The sequence below is a fragment of the Carcharodon carcharias genome, chromosome 1 (assembly GCF_017639515.1).
Source record: "Carcharodon carcharias isolate sCarCar2 chromosome 1, sCarCar2.pri, whole genome shotgun sequence".
NCBI lineage: Eukaryota > Metazoa > Chordata > Chondrichthyes > Lamniformes > Lamnidae > Carcharodon > Carcharodon carcharias.
Window position 1 is genome coordinate 201,441,896 of NC_054467.1, and position 22,608 is coordinate 201,464,503.

The 22,608-nt window shown below is 43.4% G+C and overlaps 1 protein-coding gene across 3 annotated transcripts in view; it reads left to right on the plus strand.

Annotated features, from left to right (window-relative positions):
- The window catches only part of kiaa1328 (KIAA1328 ortholog), a 262,954-nt gene that overhangs the window by 82,185 nt on the left and 158,161 nt on the right, over nucleotides 1–22,608 (plus strand). For all 3 annotated transcript variants that reach the window (XM_041173529.1, XM_041173614.1, XM_041173697.1), the window contains one exon: nucleotides 2,097–2,215. In XM_041173529.1, coding sequence (XP_041029463.1) covers nucleotides 2,097–2,215 — 119 coding nt within the window. The remainder of the gene's footprint in view (nucleotides 1–2,096; nucleotides 2,216–22,608) is intronic.

Consider the following 22,608-nt stretch of genomic DNA (forward strand, 5'->3'; position numbering starts at 1 on the left):
CGTACGAAAGAACCCTGAATTTATAGTAAACTGAACTGGGGCTACAGTAACCAGATTCAACAAGTTAGCTAATTAACTACTCAGCTCCTACAGTTGGGAGTGAGTTTACCCTGTCTAAACTGCAAGACAAAGAATTTAGCATGCTTAATACTTTCCAGTTACTGCTAATTACAGACTAGATTAGATTTTAAGAGGAACATTTAAGAACAGAATTAACACTTAAAACCCCTCTCTCACCAAACTCCCAAGTCTTCATTCAGTTTGTCAGCTGCATTCCATTTGCCAGGGCTGCACAAAAGAACTCTGAATTTAACCCTGAGTTTTCCTTGCCCATGTTTGACCTGATGCCATGAGCCTTCATGGGATCTGGAGTCGGTGGTGAGGATTACTAGGGCAACTCCTCCCTGAGTGTATACCACAGCGCACCACCTGTGCTGGGCCTGTCCTGCTCGTGGGACAGGACATACCCAGGGATGGTGATGGTGGCGCCTGAGACAATGTTTGTAAGGTATGATTCTGCGAGTATGACTATGTCAGGCTGTTGCTTGACTAGTTTGTGAGACAACTCTCCCAATTTTGGCACTATCCTTGGTGCCATGTCAATGTTGACTGGTTGGTACAGTTTCATTCCTTGTAGACTTCATAGAGGTTTGAGGGTAGTTATGAGTCAATCACCTGAGCCTAGAGTCACAAGTAGGCCAGACCCAGTTAAGCACAGCAGATTTCCCTTCCTTCAAGGACATTAGTGAATCAGATGGGTTTTTACAACAATCAGCATTAGTTTCATGGTCATCATTAGACTTTTAATTCAAGATTTTTATTGAGTTCCAATTCCACCATCTGCAGTGGTGAGACTCGAACCTGGATCCCCAGCGCATTACCCTAGGTCTCTGAATTACTAGCCCAGTGACAATAATACTACTAATGGAGAGCATAGGTGATAATCAGCATCATGTTTTGTTGCCCATGTTTGACCTGATGCCATGAGACTCCATGGGAGTTGGAGTCGATGTTGAGGACTGTCGGGCACGCACTTCTGTATACCATAGTGACACCACCTCTAGTAGGTTTGTCCTCTGGTTAGGCAAGACATTCTTAGCGATTGTGATGGAGGAGTTTGGAATGTTGGCTGAACATTAGTATGACTGTCAGGCTTTTGCTTGACAGGTATATGGGACAAACCTCCTAATTTTGGCACAAGCCTCCCCAGATGTTAATAAGCATTTTGCAGGGTGACTGGGCTAGGTGTGCCTCTTTTCGTGTCCAAATCCGATGCCAGATTGATGCTGTGATCCATCTGGTTTGATTCTTATCACAATTTGTTGTAGCAGTTTGTTACAGGTGAGTGATTTGGTCAGCCATTTCAGATGGCAGTTAGGAATCAATCACTTGTAGGCCATACTTATAAAGGACTGTAGGCTTCCTTCCCTAAAGGACATTAGTGAACCGGTTGGGTTTTTATGACAATCATGGTTACCATTTTGCTTTTTCTTCCAGATTCATTTAACTAACTAAATTCAAATGCGCAACATATCCACCATGCTATTGTACCCTGAGGAATTCTTCTGTCGAAACTTGGTGACTTTTTTTCTCTTGATGCAAACAAATGTTTCACTTTAAAAACTGTGTCCATATATAAATCGAACGCTACACAAGTTGTGCTAGTAAATTTAAACAACTTGTGAATCATAATGGCAAAATTCGTGTTTTGCAGCCTCGTTCATTCATTGTTTAACTGGTGTTATTAGTGGAATTCACATTGAGCAAATGCAAAATAAAATGCAACTTAAGTACAGCTTCTACATGTCAGTTAGCAATTTATTTTCATTTTAAACTCATCATGACATCACTGCATAGATGAAATTATATTTTCTAAGTCTATAAAATTCCTTGAAGCATTCATAATTTGTCTACTTGCCAAGTTTGAATGCTGTATTATTGTAAAGCAATTTTATGCTGAATAAAGCTTCTGTCCTCTTGAACGGTTCTTTTCTGTTTTGAGAGGGAAATAGTTGCTTTGTAATGTTATTAAAATAGCAATGAGTGCTTTATTTTTTTTCTCAGTATTCTGTTATTTCCTTTGACCCACTTTGTACCTTTGCAACAGCAGTATAAAAAATGCCAGGAACTCCTGAGTGTTTACCAGAAGTATCTATCTGAACAGAAAGAAAAACTGAACCAGTCCTTGCCTGAGTCCAGCAACTATAAGCAAAAGGTAAGCCCCAAACTTCTCAATTTGGTTGGATGAAACAATTTGTGTTCAATAGAGAGGTGTGTGAACTGAAGAGCAAGATGTACATTTGTACCTGCAGAAGATAAATTTATTTGATCAAATTGCCAAGAATTTAATGAGCATTCTGCTTGAGCACCTGTTGGAAGTAACATGAGAATGCTGAGACACTGGTTATGTTTCTACTATTACTAGACTCAGCTGCAGGTTGAGGAAGTATGAGGAGTTGTTATCCGGGGCTCCCCTCTGAGGCCTGGTAGCTGTAAAGTACTGTCCTCAGAGGGTAATTCAGACAAGATTTTATGGAATTGGTGTTGGAGATCTGGTGCACATTATAGCATACCATAACTGGGCGAAGAATTACATTCTTTAAATAAAACAAGGAAACCTTACATAAATACAAAAGCAGATAGTGGGAATCTGAAATAAAAACATAAATGCTGGAAATACTTCACAACATTTTCAGCATTTTTGTTTTTATTTCAAACTTTACATAAATATTGGAGAGATTTACATTCAGGATGCAAGAATGCTTGCTTAAATACAAATGCTAGTTGAAGCTTGCTAAACTTGTGTATATACCAAATAAAACGATCTGAGTTTTATTACATTTGCCTAACCAAAACAAAGTACATTATTTCAAGGACAGTTATATTCTTTTGCTCTGTTTGCTATGACATTTTTCATTTTTGGTGTGTCGCATGGATGTTGACATTGAATATGGTGGCAATATTAAACTTGTTATAACCAATTGAATACAATACTAATTTTATATATAAAAGTCCTCTCTCCACATTTCAGATGCCACACATGCAAGTTGCTGTGTCACATGTTGAAAATAAAATTTGCTGGCTTTATCACAGAATCTTAGTGGCACAGAAGGAGGCCATTCGGCCCATCATGTTTGCACTGGCTCTCCAAATGGGCATTAAAACCTAGTGCCATTCCCCTGCCTTTTCCCCGTACCCTTGCATGTTGTTTCTATTCAAATAATCATCTAATGCCCTCTTGAATGCCTCGATTGAACCTGCCTCCACCACACTTCCAGGCAGTGCATTCCAGACCCGAACCATTCGTTGTGTGAATAAGTTCTTTACCTCGTCACACTTGCTTCTTTTACAAATTACTTTAATTCTGTGCCCTCTTGTTCTTGATCCTTTTATGAGTGGGAACAGCTTCTCCCTATCTACTCTGTCTAGCCCCCTCATGATTTGAACATATCTATCAAATCTCCCCTGCCTTCTCTCCAAGGAGAAAAGTCCCAACCTCTTCAATCTATCCTCATAGCTGAAGTTTCTCATTCCTGGAACCATTCTTGTAAAGCTGTTCTTCATTCTCTCCAATGTGTTCACATCCTTCCTATAATATGGTGCCCAGAACTGTATACAATATTCCAGCTGAGGTTTAATGAGTGTCTTTTATAAATTCAGCAAAACCTCCCTGCTCTTGTACTCTATGCCCCTAAAGCCCAGGATACTATATGCTTTATTAACTGCCCCCTCCACCTGTCCTGCCACCTTCAATAATCTATGCACATATCCCAAGTCTTTCTGCTCTTGCACCCCCTCCAAAATTCCACCCCTTCTTTTATATTATCTGTCCATGTTCTTTCTACAAAAAGACATCACCTCACACTTCTCTGCATTGAACTTCATCTGCCATCTATCTGTCCACTCCATCAGCTTGTCTTGAAGTTCCACACCGCCCTCCTTGCAGTTCATAACACTCCCAAGCTTATCTGACTTTGGGGAGGAGCTGGTTTTTACAAGCTGTTCAAATCTTTATAGAACCTTCCATAGGAACAAAAAAGTGCTTTCTATTTAACCTCAGATTTGTCTTAACAGTTACATTTCTGAAAAAATGACCAACTTAAAGGATTCTTTGTAGAACCAGGAAATTTAAGAGAATTTGATTAAAAGGTAGGAAACAGTTGGCACTTGTTGGAGGAATTATGTTGAGGTGTTGAGGCAGTGCTAAGGTAATGAACAGTATAGGAAAAAAAAACTAAAGACTTAACATGACACAGAACAAGGGGGCATAGTAAATTGCAAATTTAGTGTTGATGACCCAAGTTCTTTACTCACAGTTGAAATAGGCTTCTATGTGGAATATTTGTTGCAAAAACACTGGGACCATTGAATCAACTTGGTAAGATGAAAATGTGACTGGCGGGGTTGTGGGGAAATGTCGAGTCTTTCTGGATGGATGTGTTGAGATGTGCCAAATGGTTTTCCTCAAATTCCCTGGACTCCCACCGTGCCTGTGTATCTATCTCCTGATCTTGTAAACTGTTCAAAACAATTTTTTAATATTTTTTTGGATTAATTTTAAAACTTATGTCATTGATGTGGCAACTTAAGTATGTGCCACTTTGTGCGAACCCATTCTTTTCTGGTGCTTTTTGTAATTTCAGTGTGCCATTGTGAAAGCATGCCAGAGGGCTAAGAGAAATAAATATTTGTTGTTTCATATCACTGAAGGAAGTAGGTAGAACAGCATCTTGAGACTACACATAAATTAAAAGAGATTAGAATTCAGCTCTTGGTGAGTCAAGAGATTGAGAATTTGAACCTGGTATTAAGGGAATGCTATGCTGTCAGAGGTATTATTAAACTGTTCTGGCAGTTCAGGTATATGACAAGGATCCCATGGCAATATTTAAAGAGCAATGAATTGTTCAGTTGTCTTGGCCAACATTTTTCCTTGAACCAATACAATTAAAACACCAATTGATTATTCATTACATTTGTAGTGTTGCTGGTACAGAATGCCTATTGTGTTTGTCTATGAAATTCACAGCACTTCAAATCTAATTAATTCCTTGAAATGCTTTGATACATTTAGATTTGATATGGGAGACTCATAAATCAGAATTTTTTTTAGCAGAAACTTGGTATTTTAGTTTTGGAATTGTTCGAATCATATCTCTTTAAACTGGATTTTTCTTTTTAAGATATGGAAGGAGATTGCATTATTTGGACATTGGAGGCTGCCTGAGAGTTATTTTTAAAAGGATCATAAGTTCATCTTGGAACTGTTAACAAGCAGACCTCTTCCAAGAAATCACCTGAGCTATATGGTATTTGAAAAGGAGTTGTTTGTTTTGAACTGCAAAGAAATTTAATTAACGAAAAGCTGGAAGACAAAAGGGCAATCAAATAGGAGAGACAAATCTTAAGTTTGAACCTGTGGTTTTGCTTTCAGTCTTGTTTGGGAATGGCTGAGAACAGAAGGCTACCCTGACTAGCACGCTCTCTCTTTCTCTCTCTTCTTTGTGAAACTGTGTGTGGTTCACAACCTGTTGCCAGATAATCCTCATATGAATGTAGTTTGTGTCCATAATTTTGGACTTGCTAGCTGAGACAGGAAGAATTGGTCCCGCTGTACTATCCTCCATGCTGAAGCACCATTGGTGAACTTTCCGATATCTACTGGGCCCAGTGGCACATCTTCACCTGAGAGAACTTTGGATTGACAGCATCAAACCTCTGTGAACTTTAATTTTTTTCTAAGAAAGTCTTTTCCCATCTGCCCGACTCCGCAGAGATTACCTGTGTGTCTTTTGTTTGCCTGTGTCCATGTCTGTGCTGGGGAAGTTTAAAAGGGTTAGTTAGTTACACTTTCAGATTACAATATTTTGTCAACCAGTTCTTGAAACTTGGTTAAAAGGAGTTTTGTTTTATAATAAATTAATCATTGAGTGTTTTGAAAGAAGCCTGATCAGAGTCTCTTTTCTTTTGGTTACTAGAAGTATAGGTACACAATTGGCCATTTTAGTGAGAAAATTAAACATTTAAATTTATGGTACGGCCTGTGGAGTAGTGGGGCTTGATAATTCGCACACTCCTCCCAACTCGGTTGTAACAGAATTTTGACGGTCCAGATTCTGAACATAAGTATTGTGGAGAGCAGGTAAAAGGTCTATAAATATATCATCAGTGTTCTGTATTTTTTTCTAATTCACCTGCTGATGGATTTTGGATAAATGCATATATGTAGGAATAATGTTTCCGTAAACCATTCCAATTTATTTTTTTAAATATGTAACTAAATATTACAGTTCATAGGCTTATCAGGATTTAGCGGTACTTATGGGATATTAATCTGAATAAGTAAATCTGGTGCTATGTTATTTGATTATAAAAATACAGAATTGGCAGTAAAATAAAAATAGAAAGTGTTGCATTTTTGTGTTTCACCCTTGGAAGTGCAGTTTTTGATTTTATTTCTGGCATTTATTTTGCTCTGTTCTTAAAGAGGTTGAAGGGAAAGCTTGCATTTAAGAAGAAAATAGCAGTTTAATTGGTACAGAAAATTGCAAGCCCAGTTCAGTATCCACAGTGTAAAAGAATGGGAGCAAGAAAGATTTCTGTTAAGGTTCCCTTTTGACTGCTTTTGATGATCTCAGCTGAGCGCCATCTTATGTTTTATGTAACCTTTCTTAAATTGGAGAGGGGGTGAAGCTGTGTTGTACTTTGCACCGAAAGAATACTTCTTCCTTCATCAGCATCCTCCAACCACACTCACTCTTAAAGTATCTCGGGTTTAATCCTTGGCTGACAGTGGAACAGGAAACCAATCAACTTGGATTCCTGCTACCTCCTATTCAATAATCCTGCCAGAGATGCATGTTGATATCTGAAAAGGATAGGATTGAAAAGCATGATGACATTGTTTACATACCAAAGGGAATGTTCACCTTTGTCCATGGAATAGTACACAACTTTAAAGAGGAGCAGTAATGGGGAGAAACTGGGGGGATGGGAAAATGCTTTTGTATTTTTCTTTGGATGCTTTAGTATGAGGTTTTGCAATTAATCTGCATTATAATAACTACCTTCAAATGTTTAATAGATGATTACTGAGGAAAAATATAACATCTTAAATGCTCCCTCATTTTCTTTGGATGTGTTTAACTTGACAGCAAAAATACTTTATTTTAAAATCTGCTCATAATTTATAATAACCATTTCTCTGATAGCACTGTAAGCATGTTGAAACAATTGGATAATGCCAGATTAGTGAAATTCAGCTCACGCCCTTTCAGAATTGCCTTAAATAAAACTTAACTTCTTATTGCACAGATAATTGTTATGAATTCCATCTTCACTACTAGCTCTGTGTTGCTTCTTTACTTAAAAATAAAGTTATTACACTAGCTTTATCTATATGTATTTTGGCAAGTTGATTATAATAGAATGCTTTATTTAGCAGGTTACACTTTTGGTAGTTGTATACTTTGTGTGGCCAGAATTGCATTTCTCTTTTCAATTTTTGATGGCCATGTAATAATGACCATTGTATGTGCCACTGTTGTAACTGAGCTGTTCCTCAGTCCCTTTCATATGGGGTATTGTTCCAATTGCTTCCTGTAGATAAGTCAATCTTTCTTTTAAAATGTTATTTAACTAATATCTCAGCTTTAATTAGAAAATGGCCCCTTTTGCATTTGAAAACCACAGAAAACCTAAATTGCTAACAATGTGGAGCTTAATAATCTAAATGTGCATCAAGTTTACAACAACAGCTAAATAGACTTGATTTGTTGCACTGTTTGCCAGTCTGTATAGTTGACTCAATTCAAATAGAATAAATTATATACTTCAGTTTATCTTGTAGTTGTTACTTGAGTGGACAAAAGGTGGTTTCTTCCATTATGTTAACATAATTTTTTTTATTGCTAACCTTGGAACATAAAAGCCCACCAGTGGAGGTATCTGAACAGCCATGGATATAATATCAGTACAACTGAGTAGTGATTTTACATGGTTCTGTATAAACTTCATTTTGTTTTTAATCTTTTGCTCTTAAGCAAAAATCTTGCAAAATCAGTATTTCATGCAATCACTATTATCAGATCATGGAGAGAAATTCCTCATGAGTTTGAATTCAGATTGTTTTGAAGGTTGAATTTAAGCATGTTCAGTTTCTGATGTAATGAGCCTTAATAATTCTTAACCAAGCTGCAACTGGTTGTGTTAGCCTTTAACATTTTTATTGCCTCTATTTATTTGAGCTATCACTGCAAATGGGGAAGGCTGAGGAGAATGTGACTACCTAATCATTTAAGCTGAAGGAAGATAGTTTCATGTTGGTTAACAGTGACTTTTTTGAATAAATCCTTGTAATATGAGTGTTGCTGGCAGTCAGCATTTATTGCCCATCCCCATTTGCCCATAAGCAGGTGGTGATGAGCTTCCTCCTTGAACCACTGCAGTCCGTGTGGTGTAGATACACCCACAGTGCTGTTAGGGAGGGAGTTCCAGGTTTTTGACCCAGCAACAATGAAGGAATGGTGATGTAGTTCAAGTCAGGATATGTGACTTAAAGGAAAACTAATCCAGATGAACTCCTTGTGTAGACATTTGATTTGTAAAATGTTCTATTTGCTAGTACTTGACATTATGTTTTTCAAAATAGTTTAAAATGAGCTTGAAGGGTCATCTCTGTTGGCTGAACTGCCCAGACCAGGAAGGTCTTAATTTTGACCCCATGTCCACATTGCTACTGAGTCATTGATTTCAGCCAGAAATGGCTGTAAGAAAGCTGTAATTGAATCATAGAATGGTTACAGCACAGAAAGAGGCCATTCAGCCCGGCATGTCTGTCCAGGCTGTCTACAAAAGCAATACACCTAGTGCCATTCCCCTGCCTTTCCCCTGTAGCCCTGCAAGTTTTTCCTCTTCAGATAATAATCCAATTCTCCTTTGAAAGCCATGATCGAATCTTTGCCACACACTCTCTGGCAGTGCATTCCTGATCCTAATCACTCGCCGTGTAAAAGGTTTTTCCTTATGTTGCCATTTCGGGTTTTCTAGCTCTTGGTCTGACAATTACTTCAACTTGTCTAGCTACACTTCGTAACTCTTCAATGCTTAAGGCTTTTAAGGTGCCACAAGTTATTTTGCTCAGGTCCATGAAGGTGTTAGTGTCAAATGTGGACATGGAAGGGCGCATGGTCAGTGAGGGAAGCTTCGCCTCAGCGAGCTAGTGACCGAGTGTGTATAATTGGGAATTTGGTTCAAAGTTGGAATTTGGTCCCTAGGGGAAAAGAGGTGCTTTAGATAAAGTTTACTGCAAGAAGTAAAGCATGCTGAGTGGGGAGTTTGGTGAAAGATTGGAAGAAGGTGTTTTTTTTCTTCACTTTTTCAGCCTTCAGTATTTGATTTCCACTTTGGTGCAGCAGAAAGAGCAGGTAAATCAGTAACTGGTATTGTTAGAAACTGTAAGTTTTATCAGTATTATAAAGTTTACTTGGCAGTGCCAAAACCTATTGGGAGGTGTAGGCTTTGCTAATTATAAATTAATTAGCAGCTATTAATTAATTAACACATACTGGAGATAGCAGGGCAGGTGGTGTGCTGTGATTGCAGGAAGTGGGAGCTTCTGGATACCGGTGTCATCCAAAGCAAACATATCTGCAGTATGTGTTTGCGGCTGCGGGAACAATAAATCAGATTTATTGATCTGGAGGCCGACCTGCAGACACTGAGGCACATCAGGGAGGGGGATAGTTACCTAGACATTTTATTCCAGGAGGCGGACACACCCCTTAGGATAGGGTCTTCTGGTTTGGTCAGTGGTTAGGGACAGGAGGGTGTGACTGCAAGTGAGGCAGGTAAGGGGACCCAGAGGGCAAGAGTGCAGGAGCCTTGGCCTTTGAAAAAGTCCAACAGGTTTGAGGTCTTTTCAGCTTGTTTGGATGAGAATGGGGGTTGCAGGGTGGATGATCTAACTGGCCATGGCACTGTGGTACAGGAAGCCATTCAAGTGGGGGGAGTAACAAAGAATGTAGTGGTTTTAGGGGGCAGTATAGTCAGAGGAATTGACACCGTTCTTTTCAGCAAAAAGCGTGAGTCCAGATGGCTATGTTGCTTGCCTGGTGCCAGGGTTCGGGACATCTGCTTGGGGCTGGAGAGGAATTTGCAGTTGGAGGTGGAAGGACCCAGTTGTTGTGACCCATGTAGGTATCAATGACAAGGACGGGGCAAAGAGGAGGTTCTGCATAGTCAGTATGAGGAGCTTGGCACCAAATTAAGAAGCAGAAACTCAGAGTCATAATCTTTGGATTATTACCTGAGCCACATGCAAATTGGCATAGGACAAATAAGATTAGGGAGATGAATGCATGGCTCAAAGACTGGTGTGGGAGAAGTGGGTCCCAGTCTGTGGGGCACTGGCATCAGCATTGGGGAAAGTGGGATCTGTACCGCTGGGATGATCTACATTTAACCATGCTGGGACCGATGTTCTTGCAAGCCGCATAACTAGGGAAATAGAGAGGGTTTTAAACTAAGTAGTGGGGCAAGGGATTAAATTTGGGAAGGTTTGGTAAATTAAGGAATAGAGGCAAGGCAAAAGAGAAAGTACTTTGACAGGAAATGAAAAACAGACTGTGACAGGAAGGGATACAGAGTACAAATCTAACAGTAAATCAACAGATGAGACTAGAGGTTATAAAAAGAATAAAATGATGAAACTAAAGGCTCGTTTTCTGAATATTCGGAGCAAACTAGATGAACTGAGAGCGCACAGAAAAAATAAGTACGATTTGATAATCATTACAGAGACCTGGCTGCAGAAGGACATGGATTGGGACCTGAATAGTGAAGGGTACAGGGCATTTAGGGAGGACAGGAAGTGAGGAAAAGTGGAGGGGTGACTCTGTTAGTTAATGATGGTATTGGCACAATAGAGAGGGATGACCTAAGTTCAGGGAACCAGGATGTGGAAATGGCTTGGATAGAGATGAGAAATGGTAAAGGCAAGAATTCACTTGTGGGAGTCGTGCACAGGCCACCTAATAGTAACCACATGATAGGGTGGAACATGAAGGAATAAATAATGGGAGCTTGTCAGAAAGGCACAGTGATAATCATGGGCGATTTTAATCTATATACAGGTTGGAAAAGTCGAATGGACAAAGGTAGCTTGGATGAGAAATTCATAGAATGTTTCTGGGATAGTTTTTAGAACAGCATGTTCTGGAGCCAACCAGAAGGCAGGCTATACTAGACCTGATATTGTGCAACGAGATGGGATTAATTAATGATCTCATAGGGCGGAATTTTCCCGTTGTTGTGCGTGGGTGGGCCCCGCATGTCCGTGCGTAAAATGACGTGTGGTGACATTGGGCGAGCTGGGCGGGTGCGTGATGATGTCTGATGTGCGCTTGCCATTAATTAACTGGCCAATTTAAGGCCCTTGAGTGTTCAATCGAGGCTGATTTTTCTGTGCTCGTGCAATCTTCGGATTGGCGCACGGGTGCAAAGGGCAGGTGGGTAGGACACATTTGTATTAACCCCATCCGTGGGTGGGATAAGAGGGCTCAGTGGGATCATGAATGTGCACAGTCAAGTATTTATTTTTGAAAGTTTTTCAAACTTGCCTGTGTGACCTGCAGTGCTTCAAAATGCATACCAGCTGCTTTTTCTGGACTCTCAACCTTCAGATCAGCACTCTGCAATGAGGAATCTTTTCTGGGCCTGCAGGTCTCAAGAAGCCTCCCCTTAGCCTGGGAAAGGGAGCTGAACTGTACACTGGAGGCACCTCCTTTGTGGAGGAAGGGAGGGCTAGAAGGGGGAGGAGGCCAGGAGTGCACATTCAGTCTCCAGGGGAGCCACCTTTGGGAGGACAGGGCAGGCACAAGGGGTGCAGGGCCTAGAGGTAGTCCAAGGCGGAAGGGGCTGCAGAAGATGCCAGTATCCTGCTGCCAAGGTATACAGGCGGCAAAGCAGCTACCTCAATTTGTCTGAAGTGTAGTGCCGAAAGAGACTCCGTCTCTTAAGGGAGACAGTTAACTATATCTGTCAGATGATTGGGCCTGAGATCTCTGCGAACTGTCTGGGTGGACACCTCATTCCAGTGGCTCTGAAGTTCATAGCTGCCTTCAACCTCCATACCTCTGCCTCCTTCCGGGGCTCGGTGGGTGATCTTTGTGGTGTCTCCCAATCAGCTGTCCACTCTTGTGTCAGGCAGGTTTTAGACCCTCTATTGAGGCATGTATTGACCTTCATCCACTTCTTTTGGGACCAGGCAAGCCAGACACAGCAAGCCAGAAATTTCGTGGCAATTGCTGGCTTCCCCTGTGTCCAGGGTGCAATAGACTGCACATGTGGTCATCAAGGCGCCAGCAGTTGAGCCTGGTGCCTTTGTCAACAGGAAGGGCTTCCACTCCATGAGCGTGCATATAGTGTATGATCACAGGATGCTGATTCTACAAGTCGGTGCAAGGTACCCAGCTCCCAAGGTACTCAAGCTCCCATGACGCCTACATCCTCAGACACTCCCAGGTGCCAAGGCTCTTCAGTGCTCCAGCCCGGCTGGATGGTTGGCTGCTGGGTGACAAGGGCTATCCCCTCAGAGCTGGCTCCTGATGCCTTTCCGCCATCCAAGAACAGAAGCTGAGCAGTGGTACAAGAGGAACCTTACATTCACAAGGGCTGGGTGGAGAGAACCACTGGGGTCTTCTCAAGATGCGCTTCCGATGCTTGGACCGCTCAGGGTGCACTCCAGTATCCCCTAGGTCATGTGTCGGTGATCGTGGTTGCATGCTGCGCTGTCTACAATCTTGCGCTGGAAAGGGGGGATGCAGTGGACGATGAAGACATCGATGCAGTGGCTGTAGCTGCACACGATGAGTCCAGCAGTGAGTCCGAGGATGAGCATGCACAGGGAAATGCTGGAGGAGTAGACGCTGACCCGGGCAGATTCCAGGGAGGCAGGGACATCCGGGAGGCTTTAATCCAATGAACCTTCAGCGAGTACACCACAGATGGTCCACCAGGATAAGCCTGGGCTGTTGGCTCGGCACTCGACACCTAAGTGCAAAATCTGTGTGATTAGCAACATTAACTAAGGACCTTGTTAATAAAGCTGAATTTCCAACAAAGCACTTATTACAGTTTTGAAACCATACACATGCAGAAGAAAGGCAGCCTCAGCCATGGTGATAAAGCTGAATTTAATGTGTCAAGCAAAGCAACTTATTACAAAAAAAGACAATAGTGTTACAAATCAAAATCATAAGGACCTCATCTCGGGCCAACACAAAAGCACCAGTGGAAAAACCCGTGGTGTGTATAAAAGGTGCATTATGCTTTCGTTTCCGGGTGCTATGTCTTGGTGCTGTCCCATCACTCAGAGTGACATCTGAGACAGCTTGCTGACTCTGCTGCCTGTTGGCTTCAATGACCTTGGTGGTTGCCCCTGGCCCGCGGAGCCTATCCTTGCCCCGCCTGGGAGGGAGCTGTCAGCTCCTCAGCTGCCATCTCTCCGGTCGTCGCAGCCTCACCGGATAGTATGGTCATTGGGAGACGGGCGGAGGAGCTGTTGTCCTCATCCAGAGTGCCCTGAGAGGAGCCTGCAGAGACGCCAGGCAGCTGCTGCGCCGACGTGAGGTTGCTTCGGATTTCCCTGCTCATCTTGGATGGATGGGCACCAAACTGGGAAACATGATGCCCAAACCATCTCCCACACTGGCACTGACCAGCTGAGGTCAGTGCTGATGTGAGGACTTGCAGGTCTGAGCGCATCCCCAGGAAGTCCTGATGGGTCTCCTGAAGTAGGCTGTCCACGAGAGTTGCCACTCTCTCCCATGGAGAACACTTGGCACTCAGACATGTGCGTCATTGCTTCAGCGAGTGTCCTCATAGACTGCTCCACCACAGAGACCGAGCCAGGTGTATTCTCATGTATCATCCGCAGATGCTCCCGCACAGCTGGCCGCATTTCCTACACCTTCTGCGTTGCGGACGACTCCAGAGGCCCATCATCAGGCACTGACTGAGCATGTTCCTGGTCTCCTGCGGCCGTCCAACTGCTGGTGTCATGGGCACTCTGTCTCTGCCAGCTCCTCCAGCAACTGAAGTGCTCTCACCACTGTGCCCCGGGACACTAGCCGTTGTTCGAATTCCCACCGAGGTGCTAGTGTATGTGCTGGTGTCTGCCTCGCAGAAATGGTGTGACGCTGGTGAGACTTCAGGCCCCTCAGGTGTGAGAGGAGCCCTCTGCTGCTCCTCCTCCCAGCCCTGCTCCGATGATGCTGAAAGGAAGAACAAGGACAGTGGATCACTTAGCGTGGAGACAATGACAAATTTCATCCCTTCCCTGGATCATTATGCGCTCATCCTTCCATAACCAATGGTCAAACCATGTTGCAAAATTAAACTATTTAACATTCAGCTTTCCTATGGCTGTTGGGTGGACAATGCAGACCTCACTTGGGCATAAATACCTGGCCGTAGTACCCCGGCCTCAGTGGACCTGGGTGCATGGCGCCTCTCCAGATCCAGGGCCTCCTCGAAATGGCTTAGAATGGCGAGTTGTGCCTGGTCGCCGCCAGTCCTCGCACGGTCTGCCACGTTATGAGCATTTTTCTTCTGAAAATGAGAGACGAGCATTAATTAGTGCAAATTGCACATGGATTCTCTTTGTGCACGGCCTACCCCAAGTGGAACATATCAGGGCTCCAGTGCTTCCTCACCCCGCTGCTGCTGAGCACTGTCACAGAGATGCTAGGCCTGCTCACCTCCACCGCCCCCCCCTTGGACACATGCTGCCTACATCACATTAGGCACCAGATGGTATATCCTTCCATGCAAGGAGGTGCAGGTATGTGGAGCGCAGCAGATGGTTCGTTGCTACGTTACCTTGAAACTCCCCTCCCACCATTTCATCACCCTGACTTGGACCTGTCCTGCAGTTCTAACTCAGCGCCTAGGTGCAGCTCCTCCAAGTTGCCCCCAAACCAGCCATGTGGGACTCAGTGTAACACATGCTGCAGGGGCAAAACACATCTCCTCATCACCGTCTCAAGCTGACCTCAGCGTGGGCAACATCTGCTGGCCCACCCAGCAAAGGACAAATGCCGTCAATGATTCAATGCAGTCACTACACTCTCAATTGATGGGTGGTGGGGGGGGCAGCAGAGGGGGTAAGCTGACCTGCTGGGTTAAATGCCCAACGCCAACATGGTACTCACCCTGTCAGAGCGCAACAAGTTGTTGAAGCGCTTGTGACACTGGACCTAGGTGCGCTGCAGCACACCGCAGGAACTCACCACCTCCTCCCAGGCACGTTTTGTCATATGGGGGAGCCTCCTCCCATCCTGGGGGACTAGCACCTCTCGCTGTGCTGCCACTTCCTTGAGGATGGCAGCAAGGTAGTCATCTGAAAAACGAGGGACATACCCCCCCCCCACCGTCCTACCCTCTGGCCTGGCCTGTCCCACTTACCCTCCAGCCTTGCCTGCTCCGCTGGCCTACCCTCTGGACTGGCCTGCTCACCAGAAGCCCTCGGCTGTGGCCTTGTACTTGCCATTGTGAGCAGCCTAGAAAAGGCTGTCAGGCCTTCATTTAAACAGCTGCCGGGTCGCCTTTGGACCTGGCGGTCTGTGCAAGCCCACCACCAGCTGGCCATCCTCAGGAGTTGAGAAATACCCTGGGCAGGCCTTAATTGGCCCGCCCGCGTAAACTGGCAGTGCAGACCTGATTATGGGCAGCGATCGGGTCTGCGTCTGCCTGCTCCTGCTTCGCCCCGCCCCTTCCCCCGCCAACCGGAAAATTCAGGCCATAGTGAAGGCACCCCTCGGTAGCAATGACTTCAATCTGACTGAATTTCACATTCAGTTTGAGGGAGAAAGGAGTGGGTCCGAGACTAAGTTTTAAAATTCAAACAAGCAATTATGAGGGCATGAAAGCAGAGCTGGGTAAAATGAATTGGCAAATTAGATTAAGGGATAGGTCAATAGAGATGCAGAGGCAAACATTTAACGGATATTTCAGAATACACAGAATAGATACATTCCAACAGGTAAGAAAAGCCCAAGGGACAGACACACCATCCATGGTTAACTAATATCAAACTTGAAGAAAAAGCATATAATTGTGCAAACACAGATGGAAGGTTAAAAAATTTGACAATATTAGGAACAGCAAAAGATGACTAAAAGATTAATAAGGAGGAAAAAATTAGAGTATGAGAGAAACAAGCCAGAAAGATAGTAAGAGTTTCTATAAATATTTTAAAAAGAAATTTGTTAACAAAGTGAGCATTGGTCCTATAGAAAGTGAGTCTGGAGAATTGATGATGGAAAACAAGGAGATGGCAGTGAATTGAACCGGCATTTCTTCACTACAGAGGATACAAGTAACATCCTAGAAGCAACTATCAATTAGGAAATGGAAGGGAGGGAAGAACTCAGGAAAATTACAACCACCAGAGAAGTGGTTTTGAGTAAATTGATGGGGCTATAGGCTGATGGGGTAAATTGGGTAAATTGATGGGGCTATGGCCTGGGTTCTGATGGACTTCATCCTAGGACTTTAAAAGAAGTGGCTAGTGAGAGTTGATGCATTGGTTTTAATTTTCCAAAATTTCCTAGATTTGGGGAATATCCCATTAGATTGGAAGATAACAAATGTAACTTCACTATTGAAAAAGGAAGGGAGACAGAAAGCTGGGAACTACAGGTCAGTTAGCTTAACATATGTCATAAGGAAAATGTTAGAAGTATTAGTAAAGAAGTTATAGCAGGGTACTAGGATAAGTTCAAGGTAATCAGGTAGAGTCAACATTGTTTGTGAAAAGGAAATCATGTTTTACCAACTTATTACAGTACTTTGAGGAAGTAACATGTGCTGTGGATAAAGGGGAACCAGTGGATGTACTGTACTTAGATTTCCAGAAGGCATTTGAAAAAGTGCCATATCAAAGGTTATTGCAGAAAATAAAAGCTTATGGTATAGTGGGTAACATATGGGCATGGATAGAAGATTGGCTGGCTAATAGGAAGTGGGCATAAATGTATCTTTTTCAGATTGGCAAGATGTGGTGTGCCACAGGAATCAGTGCTGGGACCCCGACTGTTTACAATTTTATATAAATGACTTGGACGAAAGGATGGATGGGATGGTTGTCAAATTTGCTGATGACACAAGGATAGGTAGGAAAGTAAGCTGTGAAGAGGACGTAGCGAGGCTACAAAAAGATATCGATTAAGTGAGTGGGCAAAGATCTGACAACTGGAGAATAATCTGGGAAAATGTGAAATTGTCCATTTTGGCAGGAAGAATAAAAGAGAAGCATGTTATCTAAATGGTGAGAGATTGCAGAGCTCTGAGATGCAGAGGGATCTGGGTGTCTTAGTGCATGAATTGCAGAAGGCTGGTATTCAGGTACAGCAAGGAAATTAGGAATCGTAATAGATTGTTATCATTTGGAGGGGAATTGAATACAAAAGTAGGGAGGCTATACTTCAGTTATACAAAGCACTAGTGAGACTACATCTGGATACTGTGTACAGTATTGGTCATTTTATTTAAGGAAGAGTGTAAATGCGTTGGAAGCAGTTCACAGAATGTTTAGGAGACTAATACCTGGAATGGGCAGATTGTTTTATGAGGAAAGGTTGCACAGGCTAGGTTGTATCCACTGGAGTTTAGAAGAGTAAGAGGTGACTTGATTGAAACATATAAGATACTGAGAGGTCTTGACAGGGTTGATGTGGCAAGGGTGATCTCCTCTTGTGGGAGAATCTGTAACTAGGGATCACTATTTAAAAATAAGGGGCCGCCCTTTTAAATTGAAGCTGAGGCGAAATTTTTTCTTTGAGGGTTGTGAGGTTTTGGAACTCCCTTCCTGAAAGGTGGTGGAAGGAGAGTCTTTGAATATTTTTAAGGCAGAGGTGGATAGAATCTTATAAGGAAGGGAGTGATAGGTTATTGTGGGTGGACTGGATGCAGATTTGAGGTTATTAGATCAGCCATGATTTTATTAAATGGTGGAGCAGCATATAGGGGCTGAATGGCCTACTCCTGTTCTTTGTTTGTATGTTAAATATTCTAGTACTGTAAGCTATGAAAAATCTGTGTGGAAGTATTATATAATTCTAGGGATCAATTTAATTTCCTACTTCCAGTTCTTCGTTGTTTAAGGGTCCTATCTCAGACTTGAGCTGCCAAATTTCTGTTACGGTCAGGAGAGAAGTATTAGAATGGTTTCCCTCTCTGCCTCTCAGTTGACCAGAACAGGTGGTTTTCCAGGAATTTGGCTTGTCAATTTATTGTGTATTTAACTGTTTAAGTGCTGTGACTGTAAAAGACACACACAGCCAAAAGACAAACAAAGTCAATTACATAGGTATGAAGGGAGACCTGGCTAAAGAAAAATGGGTTAATAGGCTTAAGGAGATAGAAGTAAGTAAACAGTGGGAAACATTTAAAGAAACAATTCAGAAGGTTCAACAAAAATACATTCCATTGAAAAACAAAAACTCAGCAAGAAAGTCCCATCCGTGGCTCACTCAGGAAGTTAATGATCTTAAATTAAAAGAAGAGGCTTACGACATTAAAAAAAAAGTAGTAAGTCTGAGGATTAGGAGTGCTTTAGAAACCAGCAGAGGGCCATCAAAAAGTTGATAAGGGAAAAAATAAATTTGAGAATAAACTGGCTAGAAATATTAAAATAGATTGTAAGAGCTTTTATAAGTACCTAAAAAGGAAGAGAGTAGCTAAAATAAACATTGGTGCTTTAGAAGCAAAGAAAGAAATTATCATGGGGATTGATGAAATGGTAGAGACATTGAATATATATTTTGTGTTTGTCTTCAAAGTAAAAGGCATAAGTTTAACACCAGAAATAGTTGGTAAGCTAGGGGCTGAAAATAGTGAGTAAATTAAGGAAATTCATATCAGCAGAGAAAAAATATTGGTGAAATTTAAGGGATTAAAATCCAACAAACCCCCAGCACCTGATGACCTCACCCTAGGTTCTAAAACAGGTAGCTGCAGAGATAGTGAGTATGTTGGCTATGATTTTCCTAAATTCCTTAGATTTGGGAATGGTTCCATCAAATTGGAAGTTGGCACATTATACCGTTTTTCAAAAAAGGAGTTTTTTAAAAAATTATTCATTCACAGGATATGGGTGTCGCTGGCTGGGCCAGCACTTATTGCCATCCCTTGTTGCTCTTGAAAAGGTGGTGGTGAGCTGCCTCCTTGAACCGCTGCAGTCTGTGGTATTGGTACATCCATAGTGCTGTTAGGAAGGGAGTCCCAGGATTTTGACCCAGTGACGGTGAAGGAACAGTGATATATTTCCAAGTCAGGTTGGTGAGTTAATTTGAGGGGAACCTCCAGGTGGTGGTGTCCCCATCTGTCTGCTGCCCTTGTCATGTTAGGTGGTAGTGGTTGTGGGTTTGGAAGGTACTGTCTAAGGAGCCTTGGTGAATTCCTGCAATCCATCTTGTAGATGGTATACACTGCTGCTACTGTGCGTCGGTGTGGAGGGAGTGAATGTTTGTGGATGTGGTGCAAATCAAGCAGGCTGCTTTGTCCTGGATGGTGTCCGGCTTTTTCAGTCTTGTGGGAGCTGCACTCATCCAGGCAAGTGGGGAGTATTCCATCATATTCCTGACTTGTGCCTTGTAGATAGCGGACAGGCTTTGGCAAGTCAGGAGGTGAGTTATTCGTCGCACAATTCCTAGCCTCTGACTTGCTGTTGTAGCCATATGGCTAGTCACTGGTAACCCCCAGGATTTTCTGGGTTTCTGGTCAATGGTAACCCCCAAGATTTTGATAGTGGGGGATTCAGCGATGATAATGCCATTGAACATCAAGGGGTGATGGTTGGATTCTCTCTTGTTGGAGATGATCATTGCCTGACACTTGTGTGGTGTGAATGTTACTTGCCACTTGTCAGCCCAACCCTGGATATTGTCCAGGTCTTACTGCATTTGGACATGGATTGCTTCAGTATCTGAGAAGTCGCGAATGGTGCGGAACATCGTGCAATCATCAGCGAACATCCCCACTCCTGATCTTATGATGTGAAGAAGGCATTGATGAAGCAGCTGACGATAGTTGGGCCTAGAACACTACCCTGAGGAACTCCTGCAGTGATATCCTGGAGCTGAGATGACTGACCTCCAACAACCACAGCCATTTTCCTTTGTGCGAGGTATTACTCCAACCAGTGGAGAGTTTTCCCTCTGATTCCCATTGACTCCAGTTTTGCTAGGGCTCCTTGATGCCACACTCGGTCAAATGCAGCCTTGATGTCAAGGGCGGTCACTCACCTCACCTCGGGAGTTCAGCTCTTTTGTCCATGTTTGAACCAAGGCTGTAATGAGGTCAGGAGCTGAGTGGTCCTGGCGGAACCCAAACTGGGCGTCGGTGAGCAAGTTATTGATAAGCAAGTGCCGCTTGGTAGCATTGCTGATGACCCCTTCCATTACTTTGCTGATGATCGTAGTAGACTGATGGGGTGGTATTTGACCAGGTTGGATTTGTCCCGCTTTTTATGTACAGGACATAATTTTCCACATAGCCAGGTAGATGCTAGTGTTGTGGCTGTACTGCAACAGCTTGTCTAGGGGCACGGCAAGTTCTGGAGCACAAGTCTTCAGCACTATTGCCGAAATATTGTCAGGGCCTATAGCCTTTGCAGTACCCTGTGCCTTCAGCGGTTTCTTGATATCACATGGAGTAAATAGAATTGACTGAAGACTGGCATCTGTGATGTTGGGGACCTTCAGAGGAGGCCGAGATGGATCATCCACTTTGCACTTCTGGCTGAAGATTGTTGCTAATGCTTCAGCCGTATCTTTTGCACTGATGTGCTGAGTTCCTCCATCATTGAGGATGGGGATGCTTGTGGAGTCGCCTCCTCCATTGAGGTGTTTAATTGTCCACCACCATTCACGACTGGATGTGGCAGGACTGCAGAGCTTAGATCTGATCTGTTGATTGTGGGAACACTTAGCTCTGTCTATCACTTGTTGCTTGTGTTGTTTGGTACCCAAGTAGTCATGTGTTATAGCTTCACCAGGTTGATACCTCATTTTTAGATATGCCTGGTGCTGCTCCTAGCATGCACTCTTCAGTGAACCAGGGTTGATCCCCTGGCTTGATGGTACTGGTAGTGTGGGGGATATGCCGGGCCATGAGGTTACAGCTTGTGTTCGAGTACAGTTCTGCTGCTGATGGCCCACAGTGCCTCATGGATGCCCAGTCTTGAGTTGCTAGATCTGTTCGAAATCTCTCCCATTTAGCATTGTGGTATTGCCACACAACACAATGAAAGGTATTCTGAATGTGAAGACGGGACCTCATCTCCACAATGACTGTGCGGTGGTCACTTCTACCAATACTGTCATGGACAGATGCATCCGCAGCAGGCAGATTGATGAGAATGAGGCCAAGTATGTTTTTCCCTCTTCTTAGGTCCTTCACCACCTGCTGCTGACCCAGTCTAGCAGCTATGTCATTTAGAACTAGGCCAGCTCAGTCAGTGGTGGTACCGAGCAACTCTTGATAATGGATATTGAAGCCCCCCACCCAGAGTACATTCTGCACCCTTGTCACCTTCAGTGCTTCCTTCAAGTGATGTTCAACATGGAGGAGCATTGATTCATCAGCTGAGGAAGGGTGGTATGTGGTGATCAGCAAGAGGCTTCTTGCCCATGTTTGACCTGATGCCATGAAACTTCATGGGGTCTGGAGTCGATGTTGAGGACTCCCAGGGCAACTCCCTCCTGACTGTATATCACTGTGCCGCCACCTCTGCTAGGTCTGTCCTGCTGGTAGGACAGGACATACCAAGGGATGGGGATGGTGGTGGTGTCTGGAACATTACCTGTAAGGTATGATTCCATGAGGATGGCTATGTCAGGCTGTCACTTGACTGGTCTGTGAGACAGCTCTTCCAATTTTGGCACTGGTCCCCAGATGTTCATAAGTAGGACTTTACAGGGTCGACAGGGTTGCGATTGCCGTTGTCATTTCCGGTGCCTAGGTCGATGCCAGGTGATCCGTCCGGTCTCATTTTTTTTCTGACTTTGTAACAACTGAGATGTTTGCGCGACCATTTCAGTGGGCATTTCACATTGCTGTGGGTCTGGCGTCACATGTAGGCCAAACCAGAGCAGGGAAGGACAGCTGATTTCTTTCTCTAAAGAGCATTAGTAAACCAGATATGTTTTTGCAACAATCAACAATGGTTTCATGGTCATCATTACATTTTTAATGACTTCAAATTCCACTATCTGCTGTGGCAGGATTTGATCCCAGGTTCCCAGCGCATTATCCCTGGGTCTCTGGATCACTAGTCCAGCGACAATACCACTACGTCATTGCCTCCCCTATAGCCTAACATCAGTTGTTGACAAAATGCTAAAATGTATCGTTAAGGGAGTCTTAAGACACTTAGAAAATACAAACTTACGAATTAGGAACAGGAGCACTCTATTCGGCCCTTTGAGTCTGCTCCACCATTCAATAAGATCATGGCTGATCTGATTGTGGCCTCATTACCACTATGCTGCCAATCCCTGATACCCTTTCATTCCCTTGTTAGTCAGGAGTTTATATACCTCTGCC